This window comes from Embiotoca jacksoni, unplaced genomic scaffold (genome assembly GCF_022577435.1).
Source record: "Embiotoca jacksoni isolate LCO1_2020_lvr unplaced genomic scaffold, fEmbJac1.0.p SCAF_1, whole genome shotgun sequence".
Lineage (NCBI taxonomy): Eukaryota > Metazoa > Chordata > Actinopteri > Embiotocidae > Embiotoca > Embiotoca jacksoni.
This window is the reverse complement of record NW_027185229.1, coordinates 10519953-10540110: the sequence shown is the minus strand read 5'-3', so window position 1 is coordinate 10540110 and position 20158 is coordinate 10519953. Positions and strand designations below refer to the sequence as shown.

At 40.2% G+C, this 20158-nt stretch overlaps 1 protein-coding gene and 1 pseudogene across 1 annotated transcript; one reads left to right on the top strand and one right to left on the bottom strand.

Moving 5' to 3' along the window:
• Positions 1–4913: 4913 nt before the first annotated feature.
• On the bottom strand, positions 4914–13907 carry LOC138200179 (piggyBac transposable element-derived protein 4-like; annotated as a pseudogene).
• On the top strand, positions 6730–10158 carry setmar (SET domain and mariner transposase fusion gene). Its single transcript, XM_069162938.1, has 2 exons — positions 6730–6841; positions 8865–10158. The coding sequence occupies exons 1-2, from the start codon at positions 6749–6751 to the stop codon at positions 9660–9662; spliced, it is 891 nt and encodes a 296-aa protein (XP_069019039.1). The 5' UTR covers positions 6730–6748; the 3' UTR covers positions 9663–10158.
• Positions 13908–20158: the final 6251 nt, after the last annotated feature.

Here is a 20158-nt window from a genome sequence, read left to right as displayed (position 1 = left end):
TTATAGTTTGTTAGCGCCTTAACAGAAAGAGACACTTTTCATTTTCTTCTTCTAGAAGGTTGGACTCTGGGCCACGTTGACAGCAGACACATGACATAAGTATTAGTTGGTGACATCAAAAACTTACAGAAGTTCAAATGGCTTATTCAAATACTAAATTTGCTGAAAATGGGGCTGTGTTAATTTCTCCGTGGAGCGTTTTTGACTTTTTCATAGTATTTATGCACCACTTAGATCTGCACAATCAAAGAGAAAAAAAAGGATATCTGAATTTATACAATATCGAACCTTTACAGCGTACAGTCTCACAGACTTTACATGTAGAAGAGTGGGCAGTCTTTCAGTTTTGGTTCAAAGACAAGTTAAAGCCTCAGCCTTGACAGCAAATATTTGCACAAAGGACCATATTAATCAGGATCTATTTTGTTTCAGGAACAAAGGCCAGTTGCTTTCCAATGTTCAAAAGCTTTTTTCATTTCCGATGCTGACAAAATATTAAAAAGTGTTCACTGCCGCGTATGTCATTCTCTGGTCTGATTGGTGCAAGAGAACCTCTCACACACAACCCATTTCATGCCTGTGTGCGTGCTGAGGACAGAACGCAGAGGTGATTCTGAGAAATATGGAGGCTGTTTGGTTGCATGATCATTACTGATGAAGAGCTGATCATAAGCCGTGAACAATGAGTGTACACCCTGTTTCTTGTTGCCACTGCTGACTGTTAGAATCGACTAGGCTGAGGTCAGAGAAATGGGACATATACATATAAAAGAGATTATGTGTCTTTGTACTTTTGTAATCGTAATGATTATGTTGAACTCACGACTGATATGTTGTTTTACTGCAACAATGGGCATTAATTGAGCAGCCAGATTTACCTAAAAATGCTGATTAACACTGATTTAATGTAGGAACCAGCTCAAGTTTGACACAGCACAGTAAACATGTCTTTCAAACAATGCTGAATGCAAACAGATTGTCTGCGGTGAGTGACTCTTTTGTCTCTCCACAGCTCAAGAGATCCTGCTGAGAAAGTGTCCACTGGTTATTAAACCTCATTGAAAACACAGACACTGACCCATAGCTGGCTAAATGGAAACAGACAAAGGCTATCGATTGGATTGGAAGAATGGAACCTCTTGAGGGATTCCACATCTTTACAGGGAACATGCTTGGCTGACTTGATTTGTGAACGCTGCACATTGATTGCCAGAGGTTACGCAGTGCTGTTATTCCCTTTTACTCTGTGAAACATGGCAACACTTGTATTCCTGCGTGTTATCCTGAGAGAGTGAAATAAAACTGAATCATGAAATGTGACTTAACACAAAAACCTGACACAAGTGCAGATCTGAAGATGTTTAAATAAAGTGTAAAGGTCTGAGGTCGCCTTATTGCAGATTGAACAAAGCATTTCTTGCTATGTTTTCTTGTCCTGAAGTAATTATTACAACCTGATGTAACCATCCCAACATTCTACTGTGTAATAAGTGAGAAACTCAAAAAAAGTGCATTGAAAATTATTGATTATTATTATTGATCCCTCAGACTGACTGAAAGAGGGATGGGTGACTTTGGAAAGTACAGTAAAAATCTGCTGTCAGAGATGAGTAGAAAAATTGCATTGAATTTTTAAGAATCTTTTCTTTCTTTTTTTTTTTTGCTTTTTCCATTCATGCAGGGTAGACAGACAGGAAAGTTGGGGAAAGATAACTGGGGAAAGACATGCAGCGAAGGTCGGGCTATCTGGGAAGCAAACCCAGATAGCCCACACAGCTGCATGTGGTATCTGCCTTTAAAATTTCATGAATTTACTGTTTTGGTATAAACATATATATGTGTTGAAGAAAAGGTCTTCCAACTTAAACTGGTGTGGCATTTAAAGCTAAGCAGGTAGGCTAAATTTATCATAACCCTTTTATCTTGAACCACTGTCCCACTCCTTGGAAAATATTTGTACATTTTGGTATAAAGATCTTTTTCAGGTGTCTAACTTGTTGTTTCTTTCTAAGTCTCTTCAGTCAATCTTCAAACTCAGGGCAAAGAGCTAAATATGACGCTTGCTAGTGGGAGGCCGGTGAATCTCTTTGACTCTTTATTTATTATTTATTTAGCTTTATTGGTTTGCAAAATATTGTCATGTGAGTAAGTCACATAGTCACTGCAGTTGCTTGGCCGCACCCAGGAGTCTCGTGGGATGACTGCTGCAAGGTGCAGGCTAAAGTCATTCTGCTGTGCTGCACGTACCTATATTTCAAAATGCAACCCCTGACTTTCTGCACTGCTTCCCTGTTTGTTTGTTTTTACACTACCTTTGATGGCCTTTGAGGAACTCAGTGGAGTAGTTGGGAAGAAGCCCCTTTGAAACTTCTGGGGTCAACCCATCACAATCATGTCCACTCAAGCTGACAACAGCAGATGAGGAAAACCTTTGAAATTGTCTTTGTTCTCCACAGTCAGACCCGACAAGAGTGCATCCAGCAGGCTGCGGCGCAGCTCTCCTTGCAAGCTGGGTGAAGCATCGCAGTCAATTTGAGGCCAAGTCAATCAGCGCGGTATCAGAGGGAGTGCTGGGCGGTTGTTGATAATCTCCCTGGAGAACGTGCTCTGCCATGCCTTTGGTTCATTAACTCTCCAATCAATTGTAGTCCAGCCTCAAAGTTCAGCTCCTCTGTGTTGGTGTGCGGGTGTGTTCTCATTAAAGTCAAAGGATCCCTGACAATGACGCCCTCCGAGGACCTCCAACAACCTGCCTCATCTGGAACCAGGGAAGTTGTTTCAGCCTATTGCCATCCAACACAACTGCAACCACATGTGTCAGGCCATATTATGTCTTCCAAGAGAGGCCCTTAAAAAGTTTAGACAAAAAAATATATTACACCTCTGTTTAATTATTTGATTAGAAGAAGAGCTACTATATTATCATGTTGAAATAATTCGTATTTGATCAAGTTATCAACATTTAAAAGTTTCACAGAAAAAAGGTATTTTTTATGTGCATTTCTCAAATATGAGTTTGTGGATAGATATATCGTCTGATACCTTTTTAATCTCCATATTTCCAGGCGCCTCCCTTGAAACCTGTGTTATTTTTAGCCTCACGTGTGTGCCTCTAAAGGTGACAATGACAGTGTGTTGGCCGACAGTTGGTATGTCTACCACTTTGATCCAGACTGAAATAGCTCAACAACATTGGATCGGTTAGGTTAGGTTAGGTTAGGTAGTTACTTTATTAATCCCCGAGGGGAATTTTTTTTCGCTACAGCAGCATACAGAAGCAATAAGATAGTAAAAGATCTTAAAAGATACATTGCCGTGGAGTTTTTAACAAACATTCATGATCCTCAGATGATGAATTCTGATGACTTTGGTAATCCTAGTAGGTCAGAGTATTTGCCTACTCTATGAACTATCTCATCGTCTCGCTAATGTACTTTCAATTAATTTGGTAGATATATTCATGGTACCTAGCAACCCGGTGTCACAGCAAAGTTCAAAGCATTCATTCTGAGGGAGATGTGAATGTTCTTCCCAGATATAAAGACGAGGTATTATACCATATTAATAGAAGATTCTTGTTTTTAAAAATTGCTATTTCAACATTAATTTCTGTTGCTGGCATAACAATCAACCCATCCATCAGTTTATCGTCAAAAACTTCAAATTGACTTCCAAAATTTCAGCTTGTGACTGGGTCTGCAATCTAAAGTCTAGATGCAGGACCATCAACTGACAGCACTAATTTTGCCCAAGGACAAAGATGAAGGCTGATTCTCAAAGGAAAATCAGTGGTCACTTGTGTGCAACATGGAAATGCCAGCTGACAATGTGACCTCCCCCCATCTGCCTCTGATAGCCACCACAGAATAAATCAATTACACATGACAACACTGTAGCACCGCAGAAAGGTTAGGCATGGGCACACTGTACAACCTACTGCATCTATTAAAAACAATAATTGCATTTGAACAAATATGCTATTTATTCAACAGAGAAGAGATAAGCCTGATTGTCGGGGCTATTATACCTAAAGGCCATGTTGTCAAGTTTGTTCAATCATGTGGGTATTGACAATGCACTTGTTTGCATTTAACTGGCTTAAATAAAAAGTGTAGCAGAGGGCTTTATCACACTTTCAGCTAAAGCCCATTAATCACCTAACACTGTTAACCACTTTAAATACAGTTTACAATGATTGGTATATGTTTGAATTGATTTTTAATATTCATCAAGTCAGTGTTTTGTTTTTGTTTTTGTTTTTGTTTTTTGTTTTTTGTTTTTTGTTCTTTTTTCTTATTTCTTTTGATCCTCTTGCTGTGCTGGAGCACAGAGGAATACTACCCTTATGCAGGCCTGCCATCTGCAGGCCATATGACATTACTACTGGAAGTGCCATAGTTGTGTGACGTTAAGGACGATTGAAAAGAGATGTATTGTCAATCATCATCAGCAAAACTACAAATTTGAATAAGTTTTACTCTACTTGAGTATTTCCATTTTATGAAACTTCAATCTCAGAGGCAAATTTTATACTTCTTACTCCACAACATTTGTCTGTCAACTTTAGTTCCAGTTTTCCATACTTTTTTTATCCAGTGAAAAACCATGTATCCCCAAATTAGGTGATTTTGAATTACAACAGTAGTAATATGCACATTAATTCAATTTTAATATTAATTAAAAAAAAACATAATTTACAATAGTAAAGCAATGACAGGGATTATTCTCTCCATAGCGTGTATTTTTTACTTTTTATACTTTAAGTAGCCTACATTTTGCTGATAAGACTTATCTGTGTGTGTGTGTGTGTGTGTGTGTGTGTGTGTGTGTGTGTGTGTGTTCATGCACAGGAGTGGCATTGTGCAATGAGGTCGGAGTGTGCCTTGCAAACATAGGCATCACATTTGTAGCATTTAAGTCCCCACCATGGTGAGCTTTCGTTTCAGCAGCTCCTGACCGCGCATATGACGTAAAAAAGTTATTACATGTGATATTATGCCCCTTGAGACCGGCTGTCATGTCCAACACACATGCCCTGTTTTTTTTCTGGCCTTCCATCAATAGGTTTTCCCGTGTAGACCTACATATTACAGGCATAGCTGCTCCTGGCATCACATGCTGCCCAGATCTTGGTTCCATACTTGCCTGGTTTGCTTGGCATGTACTGCTTGAATGGACAGCGACCTCTAAAAGGGACCAGGCGCCCGTTGACTGTCACCTCAGGGCCTGGATTGTACATCAGTGGTAGGCGCTCCACCCACCTGTCCCAAACCTTCCTGATGGCAGCCAGTTTGTTGTTTCAGCAGCGGGTAGGTCGTGTATCTCTGTTATCAAATCGGATAATTCTTGAGAGGACATGAAACTGTTGTAAGGACATTGTTGACCGGAATATAGGCCTCCCGGACTCCGCATCCCACAGTAGCCTCATTGTTTGACCGAAATACCTGCTAGAATCAGCAGGCCCATGTAGGCTTGGAGGTCTACCTGGTCCGATGCTCTCCATGTGTCCCCAAACACACGCCTCCCCTCCAGGTTGGTCATGTCCAGTATAATACCCTCAATGGACTCTCGTAAAAAGAGTTAGAAGCTGGACTTGATGTCATCCACACGAGATGCTGCATATCATGTTGGCCCTGGCGTCATCCTTATTATGTCTTCAACTCTCGCCCTGCCTCCTCTGTCCTGGGAGGATGAATACCAGAGCAAGTTGCCACCCTTGGACTGGTATGTCACCTCAGGTGCCTGTTCCTCTGGTGCCACTTCCTCGCCATCTGTTGACTGGTCAGTCTCATAATTGTCCGGATCAAAATCAGGATCAATGTTGTCTTCAATTTCTGTGACATTTTCCTCTATCTCCGATTCAATCTCCTCTTCATCTGGTTCAAAAATTCAGTCCAGAGACTCTCTGACAGAAAATCGCCTACTCATTGTGTTCACAGAGTAAAATGAGAGCAAGGCACAAATAAAGGTTTATATAGGGGGAACGTGTGAAGATATGAAACATTGTTTACTCTGGAAGGTGTGGTTCACGCGATAGAGATGGGTTCCCATAACAAACACCTGATTTTTTTGTTTGAAGTTTGAAATTTGAAATTTGAAATGTGTACAACTTTATATATGGAGCTGTGAACAGGTGTTCACACAGTTGTGTGTGTGTGTGTGTGTGTGTGTGTGTGTGTGTGTGTGTGTGTGTGTGTGTGTGTGTGTGTGTGTGTGTGTGTGTGGGAGGAGGGCGGGAGGGGGGTTGTGGTTGTGGATGTGTGGGTGTGTATGGGGCTGTTTTCCATCTAATGAATGGACATAGTCTAGTGTTTCCCATTCATTTCCTATGGCGGTCACTTTTGACCGGGAACACCATGGGTGTTACAAAGTTGACTAAACCACAAAAAACCCAATGAAAGTAGTGATCAGCAATTTTATATGTTCAAATGCTTAGTGTGGAGGATATCACAAGGCCTTGAGGCAATCAGATGTAAAACACAATATTTATGATTGATTCAAGTAGTAAATCGGTCAGATTTGACCCGAACACGACAGGAGGGTTAATTAAATAATCCGAAAACTTCTCCCACCATTGCAAGTGAGGTCAGATGGTCAAACCCTCAGCAAGCTGTAATCACAATGGTGTAGTAATTCAAACGCGCCGCTAGAGGGTGATAGTTGCCAATAAAACTGCCGGAAGTTGCAATGCCCGGTTTTGAGTTTGTTGACATCCGCAGCTGATCCGCCGCTGACTGGAGTTTCAGACATGAATGTGGCTGACCAGCATTATGTAGATTTAAGTAGCTGCCTGGAGGATGTTCCTGTTTTAATTAACGGGCGGACACTACCTTCCTTTCAGGTAACGCTACTTGTGCGTGACTCTCCCCGTAGTTGAACCACACAATCAACGAGTTAAACACATTGAGCTGGTTTCAGTCTGTTGTACAGATGTTTTAGCAACGCAAGCGTTTTTCGAGAAGTGAATTTAATGTTATTATCAAATACCTGTTGTGGGGCTGATGTCTCAGTTAGATATACGGTGTGAGTTGAAAATGAGAAACGGCGACAAGACCGGTTATTTGGACTTGTCATACAGAGTACAGCAGAGTTCATGACATTGAAACGACTCTGTTCTGTTTAAAGTGTGCCAGCAACACGTGGCAGTGAGCAAACATGCACGATGTTACGATGATGAGCACCTTTTTAAAGAAGTCTTCACTATTTACACCTGTGCTTTTTCCAATGTTGAGGCCTAGAAGTCTGCAGTGGATATGTTACCTGATAGTGAACTCATCCCAGCTGTATCTGCTTAAGTACAGACAAACAGGGTTATCATGTGGTGTTTTAAAAAAAGAAAGAAAGAAAAGAAAATCATGATCATTTCAAGCCGCTGAAAATGGACCAATACAAAAGGGTTCTTTTTTTCTGGTCCACTTTAGCTCTGACAAGGCCTCTTCCCTCCTTTGGAGGCATTGATTTATCTTAAAGGTCCTTTTGGAGACTATAATCTGTGGAGCCGTTGAACTGCCTAGATATACGGATAGGTGTTCTTGATATTTTGTCCCTCCCCTTTAAAATAATTTACAAAATATTAGGAACACCTCTCAGTTTAACTCAGTGCAATTCAACAATACCACAAATTACAGTTTCTGAAACGAGGATGTTTGCTGGACTGTTGTTATATTTCATGCTTCACCTGCCAGTGGTTTTAATGTTACTGTTGATCTGTGTAGTTCCTCTAATCCTAACCGCTCCTTGTCCACCTGTCCATCCACCTGTCCACTATTGTCAGTTTTTTTCTTGTTTGTTTGTTTTTTTGTACTATGACAACTCTAATTACTTTGAGAAAGCGATTTGTTGAATGTGCACCGAAAAGGTGAAATGTTTGGTGCCAATAAACAGATCTTGTTCTTCGTGAGGTGTGTTATTAAATGTAGCTTATTCTGTAATTGAGGCATGAAATTAACAGTACAAAACAACTTAATCATTAATTGAAAATATTTGCATAAAAATAAATCGTCAACTAAAAATGTATGATTGTGACAGTCCTTTGTGAGGCATACTCTGACTGTGGAGAACACTCCTTTTTACATGTGAGTCTGTGATCTTGCAGGCTGCCGCTACTGCAGTAGCTTTAAGGTTGTTGGGAATTCACCATAAAACAATACTGAGTAGAAATGTCTGAGGAAAATGTGATAATAGAAAAAAGTCTGACTCATAATTCAAAGATTTTTTTTTTATTTTATCTATGGTGGTAGTTTGAAGGATTAGTCTAAAAGTTCTAAGGGTCGAGAAATGCCATAAGCTCATAAAAGCCTGGTGGTTCTCAACTCTATCAAGTGAAATACATGGTTGTATCAGCAGATGGCAGCAAATCATTAGAGCCACATCACCGGATAAATAACTGCCTCTCCAGAACCAAAGGATTTGTCCTATTTTCCACTTTTTGTCACGCTGCTCTGAAGGACTTTCTTCTGCATTATAAAGCAATCAGGTGTTTGATTGTTGTGAAAGTATATGGTCGTATTAGTTCATGTGGTTGTTATGTTGGTTGATGGGTTTCAAAAATCTGTGCTCTGGAACAATTTTCTGATCAATTTAAATACATTTGAATTAGCTGCATATACTATTTTGATTTGCAATTTATTTCCTTGATTAATTGTTCAGCCTGCCAAATACCTGTCACAGGTGACGTCTTCAGATGTCTTGTTTTGTGTGGCCAACAGTCTAAAATCCAAATACACTCAATTGTTCAAGAAAAGCAGCAAAACCTCACTTTCAAAGCAATAAACATGTGGATTTTTGACTTTTTGATTTATCAATTATGTTTAATGTCTGATAATAGTGAAACAGTTTTGTTATACTCTGCTGTCATTTTTCAGTATTCCCCCAATAACATCCAGGGACCAGGATGCACCGTAGACCCCAGTGAAGTCACCCTTCCTGGATGCTCCTGCCATTCCCACTCCTGCTGCACCGAGAGCTGCTCCTGCCTGCAGACTCACGGTCAAGCGTACAGCAGCACCGGCACGCTCCTGCACCTCAACAGAACAGACTCCAGGTACTGCTCCCCTGTGTATGATTGCAATGCCCTTTGCTCCTGCAGCGATGCCTGCTCTAACCGGGTGGTGCAGAGAGGGTTGCAGCTCAGGTTGGAGGTCTACGGCACTTGCAACCGGGGCTGGGGAGTTCGGACACTCGAGAAAATCCCACACGGGACATTTGTGTGTGAGTATGCAGGGGAGGTGATCAGTTTCAGGGAGGCCCGACGCAGACAGCTTGCCCAGAGAGCTCAAGAAAATAATTACATCATCGCTGTAAGGGAGCATGCAGGTACGGGCTCCGTCACGGAGACATTTGTGGACCCGGCCCGTGTGGGAAACGTAGGTCGCTTTCTCAATCACTCGTGCCTGCCCAACCTGTTCATGTTGCCGGTTCGCGTGCACTCTGTCATTCCCAGACTGGCACTGTTTGCCGGACGGGATGTTGACGCTGGAGAAGAGCTGACGTTCGACTACTCAGGAGGATACGCTAACCAACATCCTGTAGAGCTGCCATCCACGCAAAGCGACGCTGCCGTACAGGCCAGTAGGACAGATGTACTCCAAAGGAAAGCGTGTCACTGTGGTGCCAACAACTGCACACAGTTTCTGCCACTGGATTTATCTGTTCTCAGCTGAAATTATCTTATTTTGTTTTGTTTCATGGGATTTTCTTTCAAACCGATGTCTATTTAGTCATGTGTTGGTCTACTGTCAGTTTCCTTGCCGTCTCAGTTCATTCAGTCACTTATTAGAAGAAGACAATGCAACATGTTGGTGGCTCCATGAACACAATTGGCTGGATGAGTCACGTCTGCGCTCTTCATTGTTTCCTGTTTGGTCCTCAGAGTGTCTCCTGATCGGCCACTGTCTTAATACTGTCTCCCACTCAGTGTAAGATGATGCAATAAAAACAAGAAGGCTGAGGGACCAAACTTGTTGACTTCCCTGTCTGTTCTTTCACTTTTACAATCCATTTCATCTATCAGGGGAGGCTTGTTCTGTATAGGACGTGTCCCACTGGATGTGCAGTCCTGTAGCGATCATCTTGTCCTGGCACATAATAGTCCCATTTCTCACACCACAAATGAATCTGGAAGGAGAAAGAATCATTTGTACTGGCAGATGTACAAGGAGCGATGTTCAATAGGTTTCTTTATAGAAATAAAATAGACCAATTCTGTGGCTAATAGGCCACAGAATTGGTCTTTAGACCCTTGCCATTGCTAAAACATTGTGCAAGTGAAGATTCTTTGTCATTCCTAATAAAAAAAAAAAATCCCACATAAAGTAATAGCTGTCATATGTCAGCTCAACATTCCTTTATTGTCGTCATGCGATACAGCCTCCCCTTGTAGATATTCTCAGCTTCTCATCGCGCTCAAGCCTCAGGAGAGGTGGGACCAATTAAAAAGGGCCAGGGGGTGTAGCTTTTATAGAAACAGACTTTATTCCCCTGTCAAAGGAGGGGCGAAGGTGTCCCACTTTAGTGTGACCATTCTGAAATCAGGACCTTCTCCTCTCGATCTGCCCCGCTTCTAGTCTAGACCTGCTTTCATCTTATTAATATCCACATCTGGGTTAATTAGGATGGAGACCGTGTTTCATCCAGAAATGGGACCAGTGCTCCAGCCACACTGGGGCTGTGCGAGACTAAATGGTAGTGGGGGGTAGGAGGGGGAGATGGAAGCCTTCTGCCGATCGGAGACCACTGTCAAGTTGATTGGTTTTTGTGTCACCCAGTGGAGAGGCGGACGTTGTATCGACCTATATTTTCTCCTCTGTGAGGGTTACCTGGGATTATTTCTGTTCAAAATGGGGCTGTTCTTTGAACCTGATCCGATCCACATTCAGGAATTAGAAACGGAACTTAAAGGAATAGTTTGGTGTTTTAGTGAATGCACCTATTAAAGTTTTTTCCAAGAGTCAGACGAGACGATCAATACCACTTTTTTTTTATGTGTATGGTAAATATGAAGTTAACAGCAGCAACCTGTTAGCAGAGCTTTTCAGTGGACTGTAACTTAGTACATTTACTCAAGTACTGTACTTGAGTACAATTATGTGGTACTCAATTTGAGTATTTCCATTTGATGCTACTAATTCTTCCACTTTACTACATTTCAGAGGGAAATATTGTACTTTCTGCTACAATACATTTATTTGACAGCTTTAATGACTTTTAAGATTGAACATTTCACACAATGGTTAATATACCAAGCTTTAAACCACTTCTTTCCAACCTGTTTGGCTTCTGATGTCTGAGTTACGTTGTAGTTGTCTATAATTTGTTCTACCAAATAGGGATTTTTCATTCCAGTGACTGTTCAAATGATTCGATATCTTTGCAACAATCTAAGATTAGAGTAGAAGTATAAATACTGAAAACGGATTTGTGGATCAGAACTTAGTTTTTTCGTTTTTCCTCTCACAGTAATCATCTGAACACCCTGCAAAGGCATCTGCTGTCCCTGTGTGTTCAAACTAGCTCCACCCGCAGCAGCTACAACAGTAACATGCTGCTTACACGCCAATGTTTTACTATTCATAATCTAACGATGTCATACCATAATATATCAGTCAGAGGAACCAAACCAAGACTTTTACTTTAATACTTTATATTTTGCTGCTAAAACACATGTACTTTTACTTCAATAGGATTTTTCATACAGGACTTTTATTTGTGATGGTGTATTTTGCTGTAATGGTACTTTTACTCAAGTAATGGATAAGAATACTTCTTCCACCGGTGTACTTTAGCATAAAGACTGGGAGGAAGGTGAAACGGCTTGCACGGGTCAGTCAGGTAGTAAAAGCCACCTTTAGAGCACCTTTAAAACTCACTGAATGACATATTGAGTGTGAACTAAAACATACAGCAGTGAAAGCCAAATCAAAGTTAATATGCAAGGTGTATGAAACATCCTCAGTTGGACTGAAACAACAGATCAGCTGCAGTGATGTGCAGTATGTTTTGTGTTATAGATAATAAGATACAATAAATCTGAAATTCTGTACAGCCATGTGGGAAAATGTGGCCCGGATGCCAGCTGTGTCAGTGGCCTTGGAGAAAACTGGGACAGAAATTATGCAGAAAAAAAAGCACCAATGTATTTATCTTAAGGATGAAAACCTACAGAAAGTTTTGTGCCAGGGTTTCCCCATCACGTGTGCATTATTCTGGTATGCTAACAGTAGATTCTACACAAGTCCATAATGATTTGGATTTGTTGTTCTCTGCTGATAAATCTGATTCCACTGTCCATTCAAGAAATCCACTATGAGTGTCAGAAGCAAAACAGTCTTTCTTTAAATTCCTCACTCATGTCATTTTTGACTCGGATGTCCCTGAAATCTCTATGGCAACTGGCTGTGTGTACAGAAGGTGATTTGGACAGCAGCCGTTGGTTCGGAGGTGCTGGAAGGCTGATTGCAAACCCATGTCTGTTGGAGAGCTGAGCAGCGAATGAATGGCTCTTTTCCAGAATTGTCACCTAGCAACCAGCAGTTAATCACATGAGGTCAACTCCCCCTATACTCATCCCCACCGAAAAAACAAACATGGATGCTTTGAACTGTGGAAGCCTAACACTGCTCAGTTTTGAAATGCTTAAACATATACTTCAGACTTTTTTCGTTAACTGCAGGCAGATTTGGCATTATGTTAATATGAAGGTTCAAAATTTAAAGGAGGCAAGGATATGTCTTATAGAACTGTTTAGAAGATGCATTGAAACGAAATGGGAGAAGGAAGGAGGGACGTATCAGAGAAAAAATGGACAACAATATGGAGATATCAATGGAAATGTACCAGCTCACAGAAATGGAGGGAGTTTGGTTGGAAAAAACAAATGCGTCTTATTACACCTCAGAAATCCCACTACCCAGAAACTGTGGAAACCAAAATTAAAACTGTTACCATGTTTTCTGGTATTGTCCCATTATCAAAGATTATTGGAGAGGAACAACGTGGCCACACAACATTTTGAAAATGTAAAATGCCCCCGCAGTGTAAGACCAAAGATATATGTATCTATATGGTATATAACTCAAAAATGGTTGAAAAGAGTAAAATATTTAATGAACATGCTGCTGGTGTCAGGAAACAAGACTTACCAGGACGTGGTCTCATCGGAGAGTCCAATTTCAAATGGATGGATGGAAATTCCAATGACCATTTACAAAATGGAAAAGCAAGAAGAATGGAGAGAAATGTGTTGTAACTATGTACTGGCCAAGGAGCCTGACTTTATCTTCATAAATCATGGATTATGCTGTAAAGAAAAGATCTCTCCCTTAGTTTTTTGTTTTTTCACAGTTGTCGTTTTTCTTCTTTTCTGAGTACTTTTGAAAATTGCGGCCTTCTATAAATTAATAAAAAGTTCATCACAAAAAAAAAAAAATTGTAGGAGCCTGCTTAACATTTTATGATTGTATTTTGTATTATATGGCAATAGTCTGTGTGCCTTGAAATTTAAAAAAAAACAAACACTCGGGAAATAAACTGTATTCATTGTTTGATGATAATGGACTGTGTCAGGTTTTGCCTTCTATCAATGCTCAGAGCAAAATGCTTGAAAATTGGAATATCCAAGTGTTGTAAAGCGACAACAAATGTACCCGAGTTTGGGTCATTTTAAAGAGAGACCTGACCTAAATATTTAGCTACTTCAAATTTTGTCACTCGTGCAAACATCATTTAAAGCAAGAATGAAGCTTTTGAGAGTAGAAACATTGCACTCTTCCTCTTCGTTGAATTACCTAGTTAGTTAAAGTAACTTATGGTGGCTAATCTTAGCTCATGTTTAGTTTGAATTATTGCAGTGTAACTAAAAGCAAGTTCAGAGACTTTATGACTGTTCTCAACTTGCGCTCCTTTAGCATCACAATATTCAGAGTCACCAATAAATATTTCATGGCTTATTGCAAAAATAAATCAAATAGTAAACACACTGTTTCTAGCTAGAACATATGTTCATTATTTCCTGCTTGTGGTTTCCTTCCCCGTGCTCTCAGACTGCCTTATGATAATGTCTTTATGGCAATAGTCCAACATTTTGTGAAATTTATTTGATTTTTGGATTAGCCAATAGTTATATGGCAACATTATTAATATATGTCTACTGAGGAGGATTATCTTAGCATAAAGACTAACAGGCCCTGCTCTGGGTGTAAAAACACGATTTGCTGTTTTTTATGGGTGCTGGAAGTCGGATTCTGTTGTTGTTAAACTTGCTGTGTCATCCAGTTTCCAATTTCTATGCTAAGCTAACTTGCTGCTGTCTCCAGCCAACAGTGACATCACCCATTGGTTTGTGAATTCATTAAGCCTTGAGTTCGTATTTTGTCCGTCACCATCTTGCTATTTTGGAGCCCGAAGCGACCATATTTGGATTAGCTGGGGAGGAGTGAGTGAAAATCTGACTCGATCTGATTGGGAACCTCAGGACACTAAGCCCCGCCCACCGATAGCGGAACCCTGACTGCACCTGTCAATCGGTCTGTCAATCAAACAGACCCCAAAAATATGCTTTTTGAGGCCTAAAATCTATTTAGTAATGGGGTTATTTTCAGATGGACCACCAGAAAACTAATAAGAAGTGACTAGCTAACAACACCAAATTGACTTGTGGGAAAAAAATTTGAAGTTGAATTGGAGTCTATGGCGCCAGAGCCTTTTTGTTGCCAAACCCTTGGTATAGCACTTTTAGGCACTTCTGCATTTGCCTTATTTTTCAGACTTCCTCCACTTTTATACACAGTCTGCTTCAAGCTTCAACAGCCGTATTCTCCATCAAGCTTCTGTAAAAAAAGACACTATCCTTGTCAAACTGTTCCTCTAACAAGGGATTTGTTAAAACATCCCTTAAAAAAAAATGAAGGGGGAAAACTATTGTCCTGTAATGGACACTTATGGCGGCAGATTTTGATTCCTGCAAATCAGTTTTGTTTTGGGTCTCCTTCTTTGCAGCCCCACTATGATTTAACCTAATAAGACTTTAACCTAAATGTTTTGCCAAGTGTAACTGGAAAGGACAAAAGACAATGCACCTTGGTGCCAATGTGTGCCATGCATCACAGAGAAAAATGTGCGACACAATTTCAGACTGAATAACAAGTAGAGAAATTACAACTGGCAGTCCATTTGTTCAGAAGTGGATCACCTCTGCGATGAGGGAGCAGATGTCCTTGACTTGAATCCTGCAGCCAAATCAATATTAAAAAAAAGTAGCAGCTATGCTGAGCCTCAGCTGGCAAATCTAATTGAAAGTCAATTTGAAAAATGTCTTTGAAGTCTTGACTTTGTTGTGATGTTGGTTGATCTGTAATAATTACAACATAATACAAAGGGTTTTATAACAACAGTCAGTATCTGTATTATTGTAGCAGGACATAATATAAATGTTATCAATATTATACTGAATTTAGAATAATTTGTTTCTTTGAAGAACATGCTGTATGTTTAATTCATGCTTCTGTTATATTGACTCAGAGTCCACCGATTAAACTGCATGTGGCTCTTGCACACTAGATCTGTTTTGTTTTTTTTCATTATATTGTGTCTTGTTCTAATGTCCTGATGTCTAATGCTGTATAATGGGGTTGTATTTTTGCAGTTTCACTTCAGTGACGAGAGAAGGTGGTGTCAAAGCATTTTCTCAGATTGACTCCTCCCATCACAGATGTTAAGTTAAATTTGGCCCGAGACACCTGCAGCGGGCTCAGCAGGAAGTTCTGGAGTCCAGGAAGCACCCGCCTCCACTGCTGCTCTTGGCACTCATCAGGCCTACACATATATATCTCAACTACACATACGTCTTTTTAAGTGCACATCTTTTTATTGCAGTCTTTAGAAGGTAGTTAAAGAAGTGATGAATTGAAGTTACTTTTTAAAGTAATGGTGGCTTTTATTATAATCTCACACCCAAGATTTCCCAATTAATCACTTAACTGCGATCTGGCATAATTACCCAATCTTACTTCAAATGAGCCCATTTCGGCTTGGTGGTGCATGTTATGTAGTTGGTGTGACACTAATTGTAGGCGTTAGGCTAAGACTAATCATGTTTGAGATTTTACACAGGATTTTTAAACCATGTGCAACATGTCACTGGCAAATAGTAGTCCCAATACCATTTCTAGTCCAGCCTCACGTTAGGTTAAGTTATTTTTAAAAATGCAGCTTCAACATTTGAAAAAAAAGTCTATGGGATACCAATTTAAAGCATGCCTCTTTGCTATAGGAGCTCCAAAATACACACAGACTGAATTAGGTAACCAGGTACTTTATAACATGTAGTGAAAGTGAGGCTGAGATCTCCCATCCCACTGATCCTAATGGATTACCTGCAGTTAAAGCTGCTTACAGAACATGTTCTGCAGGTTAAATAGGTGACTTCAGACCACTGTCTCCGTGGACATCGTTTCCCATCGGTGGGATTAGTTCTAACAGGAAAGTGTCTGAGAGCAACAGGGCGCAAAAACTCCATTCACGTCTGTCTGCACAAATCAAACACCTGGCAGACAATTCTCCCTGGCATATGTGCATGGTCTGTCATATTGATTATGCCGTAACCAAGGGGATGTGGTGAAGTGATCCTCTGCTCTGTGCCTAGTGTTTATGAGGAGGAGACAAGATGAATGTAGCTGGCTATTAGAAAATTTCTACCATGGCATGACAAAATTCAAATCTGAAACATATATTATCATATATATATCATATATATATATTAAATATTATCACTCCAACTATAACACACTTTTTTACTGAGACTGGATTTCTGACTTATGCATTGAACATGAATGCAGCATGAAATGTGAACTTATTTTTCCTATGTTAATAATGAGTTATATGACAAAATCACAAGGCCTAATTAGAATATCTCTGCAGCTGATCTAATCAGACTATTCCCATTGGGGATATGCAGGCCATTACACCAGCATAATTGTCTTTTATTTTTAGTGAGGTGGATCTCTACCTCATCCTAGGGTGCCTCTCCATTGCCTGTTATCTTATAGGCAATAAGTGGGGTCTCTAATTTTTTAGGTGGGTAGCTCCAACATAAATACACTTAAAGGCTCCAAGTTTAAAACACAGCCTTGTATCTTATATGATTGTTCAGCTTCATGTTCTTTCCTGCCTCGTGCTCAGTGGTTGACTGAAGTCAGCAAAAGAGGAAGAGGAAGCTTCTTCAAGCAACCTGCTTTGATGCAAGGGTTCTCAGGAGGGGCTACGTGGCAATCCACTTGTCTGAGTGTACTTGTGTGTGTTCGATCTGAGTAAACTGAAAGACCGTGAGGGACTCGACTCAACAGTGGTGTGATGTCACTCATAGTCTGCACATGTCACAGACTGAAAAAGGCTGGGAGAAAGTGGCAGGGCAGTATAGACTGTTGTTACTGTTCACACCATGCCAGACGATTATGTGCACTGTTAGTGATGGCAGTGTGTGTGTTTTACGCCACATTTGTTCATACAAGTCATCCTCTTCGCCAAGCTGTGCCTGTTCTGATCTTTAGGAAGCCATGTTAGTCGGTTAAGAGCATTTTTTGGAACGAATTTGTACAGAACTAAGGATGTGACGTTTAAAGAAGTTCTTCATTTAGTATGAAATTGCTAATAAACTATTATCTATAGTTCTTGCTCCCAGCGGCATCATGTCTTCAGTGGTTTGCTGTCCCAGATCCACAACAGCAGTTATGGGGTTAAAGAGCCCTTCATCTCTCCTTTGAAGTATGTTCAATCTAGATTTTGGAACTTAATACCTGAATGAAAAGATTGAACAGTCCTTTCAGGAGGAATAATATAAACACGAGAGATGCTTTGTTTCCAAAATATATTTTGCTCTACTTGGACATTTCTGAAGAATGTGAGGGTTAGTTTTGCTGGCATGGCCTACACAGAGGACTATCTGCACCTCAGACAAGAAAACTACCAACCATTGTGCCCACACATCACTGCTGAGGGAAGGCCTGCATCTGCACATGAGAATACTCTCTAACACATGCACAATGATGACTCTCACAATATCTGCTCCCACACAGATGGTAGCTGCATTTTGCCATCCCACTGTCTCCGGTGCATTTCGAGCATGCAGATGTTGTCCTTGTCAATTTCTGAGTCTAAATTCAGTTGTAAGAAGTGCCCAATCTTTTCTACATCAGCGACAAGTCAGAATACCGATCGACACCAAACTGCTGCTCTTGTCCATGACCCCTTACAGCACACGAGAAATCAATCTGTCTCCACACCCATTCCATTGCATTTCTATCTGTACAGCTGGTTCTGTTGTGCTCATGCATTGCATGTGTGTGTGTGTGTGTGTGGGGGGGGGGGGGGGGGGGGGGGCTTCTGACAACAGATGAGCTCTTCAGGTTAAAGCAGGGTACTAGAAAGAAGCACTTACTGCAAAGATAAACAAAACATTATGTTCACCAAACTACAAATCAAACATTTCTGACATCTTAGTTGCCGTAATTCACAAACACAGCAGCAGTTGTGTCTGGTTTTGTATTTATAACCCTTTTTTTTCTGCTCTGTGGTAGAAGCCAGTCGTCTGTACACTGTATCCATGACAACTGAGAACTCAGTGATCTGTATTCAACTTCATTTAATGTCAAATTTAACCAAAGCCTAGAAATACTTTTAGTTTCTCACATATATGATGTCATGAATTTGACAACATCACATTTAGACACACAGACAATGATGTTCGGAGACAACGCATCCTTCGTCTGTCCTTCCTTCAACAAGTGAAGTAGCATAGTCGGTTTTTCACAAGTGATTTTGAATGTTCTTTTGATATATTTTGTTTTATAATTTGATAATAATGACTGATTGCATAATCAATAAGAGGGATGATTGTCAGCACCGGAAATGACATCACATGCACAATAATGAGTGTGCCTCCATGCCAGCCCTGTATTTTATGTTGACATCAGGGGTACAGAGCATTAAAATATCAATGTTGAAGGGTTTGGGGGCTCAGAATGCTATGCAACATGGTAATCTGCACTAATTTACATCTCAAAGACCTCACTTTGTGTGGTGAAAAGCAGATGTGGAATGTAGAAAGAGAAAAAAAAGCACTTTTTTGGTAATGGACACTTGTCTGGCCGCACTTAATCCTCCCCTCACTACCTCTATAGATCCTGTAGCTAAGAAACCAAAATAAGAGCTATTCGATGGGGTTGGTTAATGCCACTGGGCCCATTTTGGGGATAAAAGTGCTCTTTTTCTTCACGTATCACTCTGTCTCTCATTCATATTGCAATTAGGAATAATTCTAAGCAATCAAGCTTCTACACATTTTCAAATGTAGCCATCTTCTGCTATTACAAGGATCACAGTGGGGACTGCCTTCCTACGCTTGTTTGAATTATTCATATTTATGACTTTATTATCTGACAATATTTATGACTATTTCAGTATAAAAAAAAGTATGTTCCAATTCCAGTAGCTAAAATGTCCTACTATGCTTTTACTGGGTCAACTGAAAATAAACCAGTTCACTCGAAGTTGTGAAATTGAGGTTTCCAAAGCGTTAATTTACAAGTTTAGAAATCTGGTGGACAAGATCATCGGGATCAAAATTAGTATGGTGCAAGATATCAAATGCTTCTTTGCAAAATAAATAAATACATGACAAACCCAGGAATCTGACCGCAAATAGCCAAATCAGTGTTTCTGACAGGACACTGGCCTGATGTCTTTATCGCATGTCTTTTCACACTTTGACATGCACAGCATGACCATCCTTGTGTAAGCCAGTACGTGCTTCTGTTTTTGACATTACATACACGAAATAGTGTAGACATCGACAGAAACCTCCAGTCACGTAGATTTGATCATTCAGAAGGGTTTACTAGGGTGCACAACATGTCACACATCAATGGGAGTTATTTGGACTTACCCAGGCATGCTGCATATGATCTTAGTTTGTGTTCTACTGTAACAATTTTGGATTACGGGATCGTGGATCATTTTCATGTCCATTACTGATTTTTTTTATTAATGTGTCAGCCACTAAGGATTTAAATAAAAAATGCAGAGCATTATATCTTTGTTTGTTATGATTTCACTCGAAAATAAATACAGTATTTATTATGTTTTACTCCATATGTGTGTGCTCTCC

Excerpts from the sequence above, each read along its gene's own strand:
- setmar (XM_069162938.1), top strand. The coding sequence starts at position 6,749 with ATGAATGTGGCTGACCAGCATTATGTAGATTTAAGTAGCTGCCTGGAG. Across the intron at positions 6,842-8,864 it reads GGACACTACCTTCCTTTCAG|TATTCCCCCAATAACATCCA; the intron begins GTAACGCTACTT and ends GTCATTTTTCAG.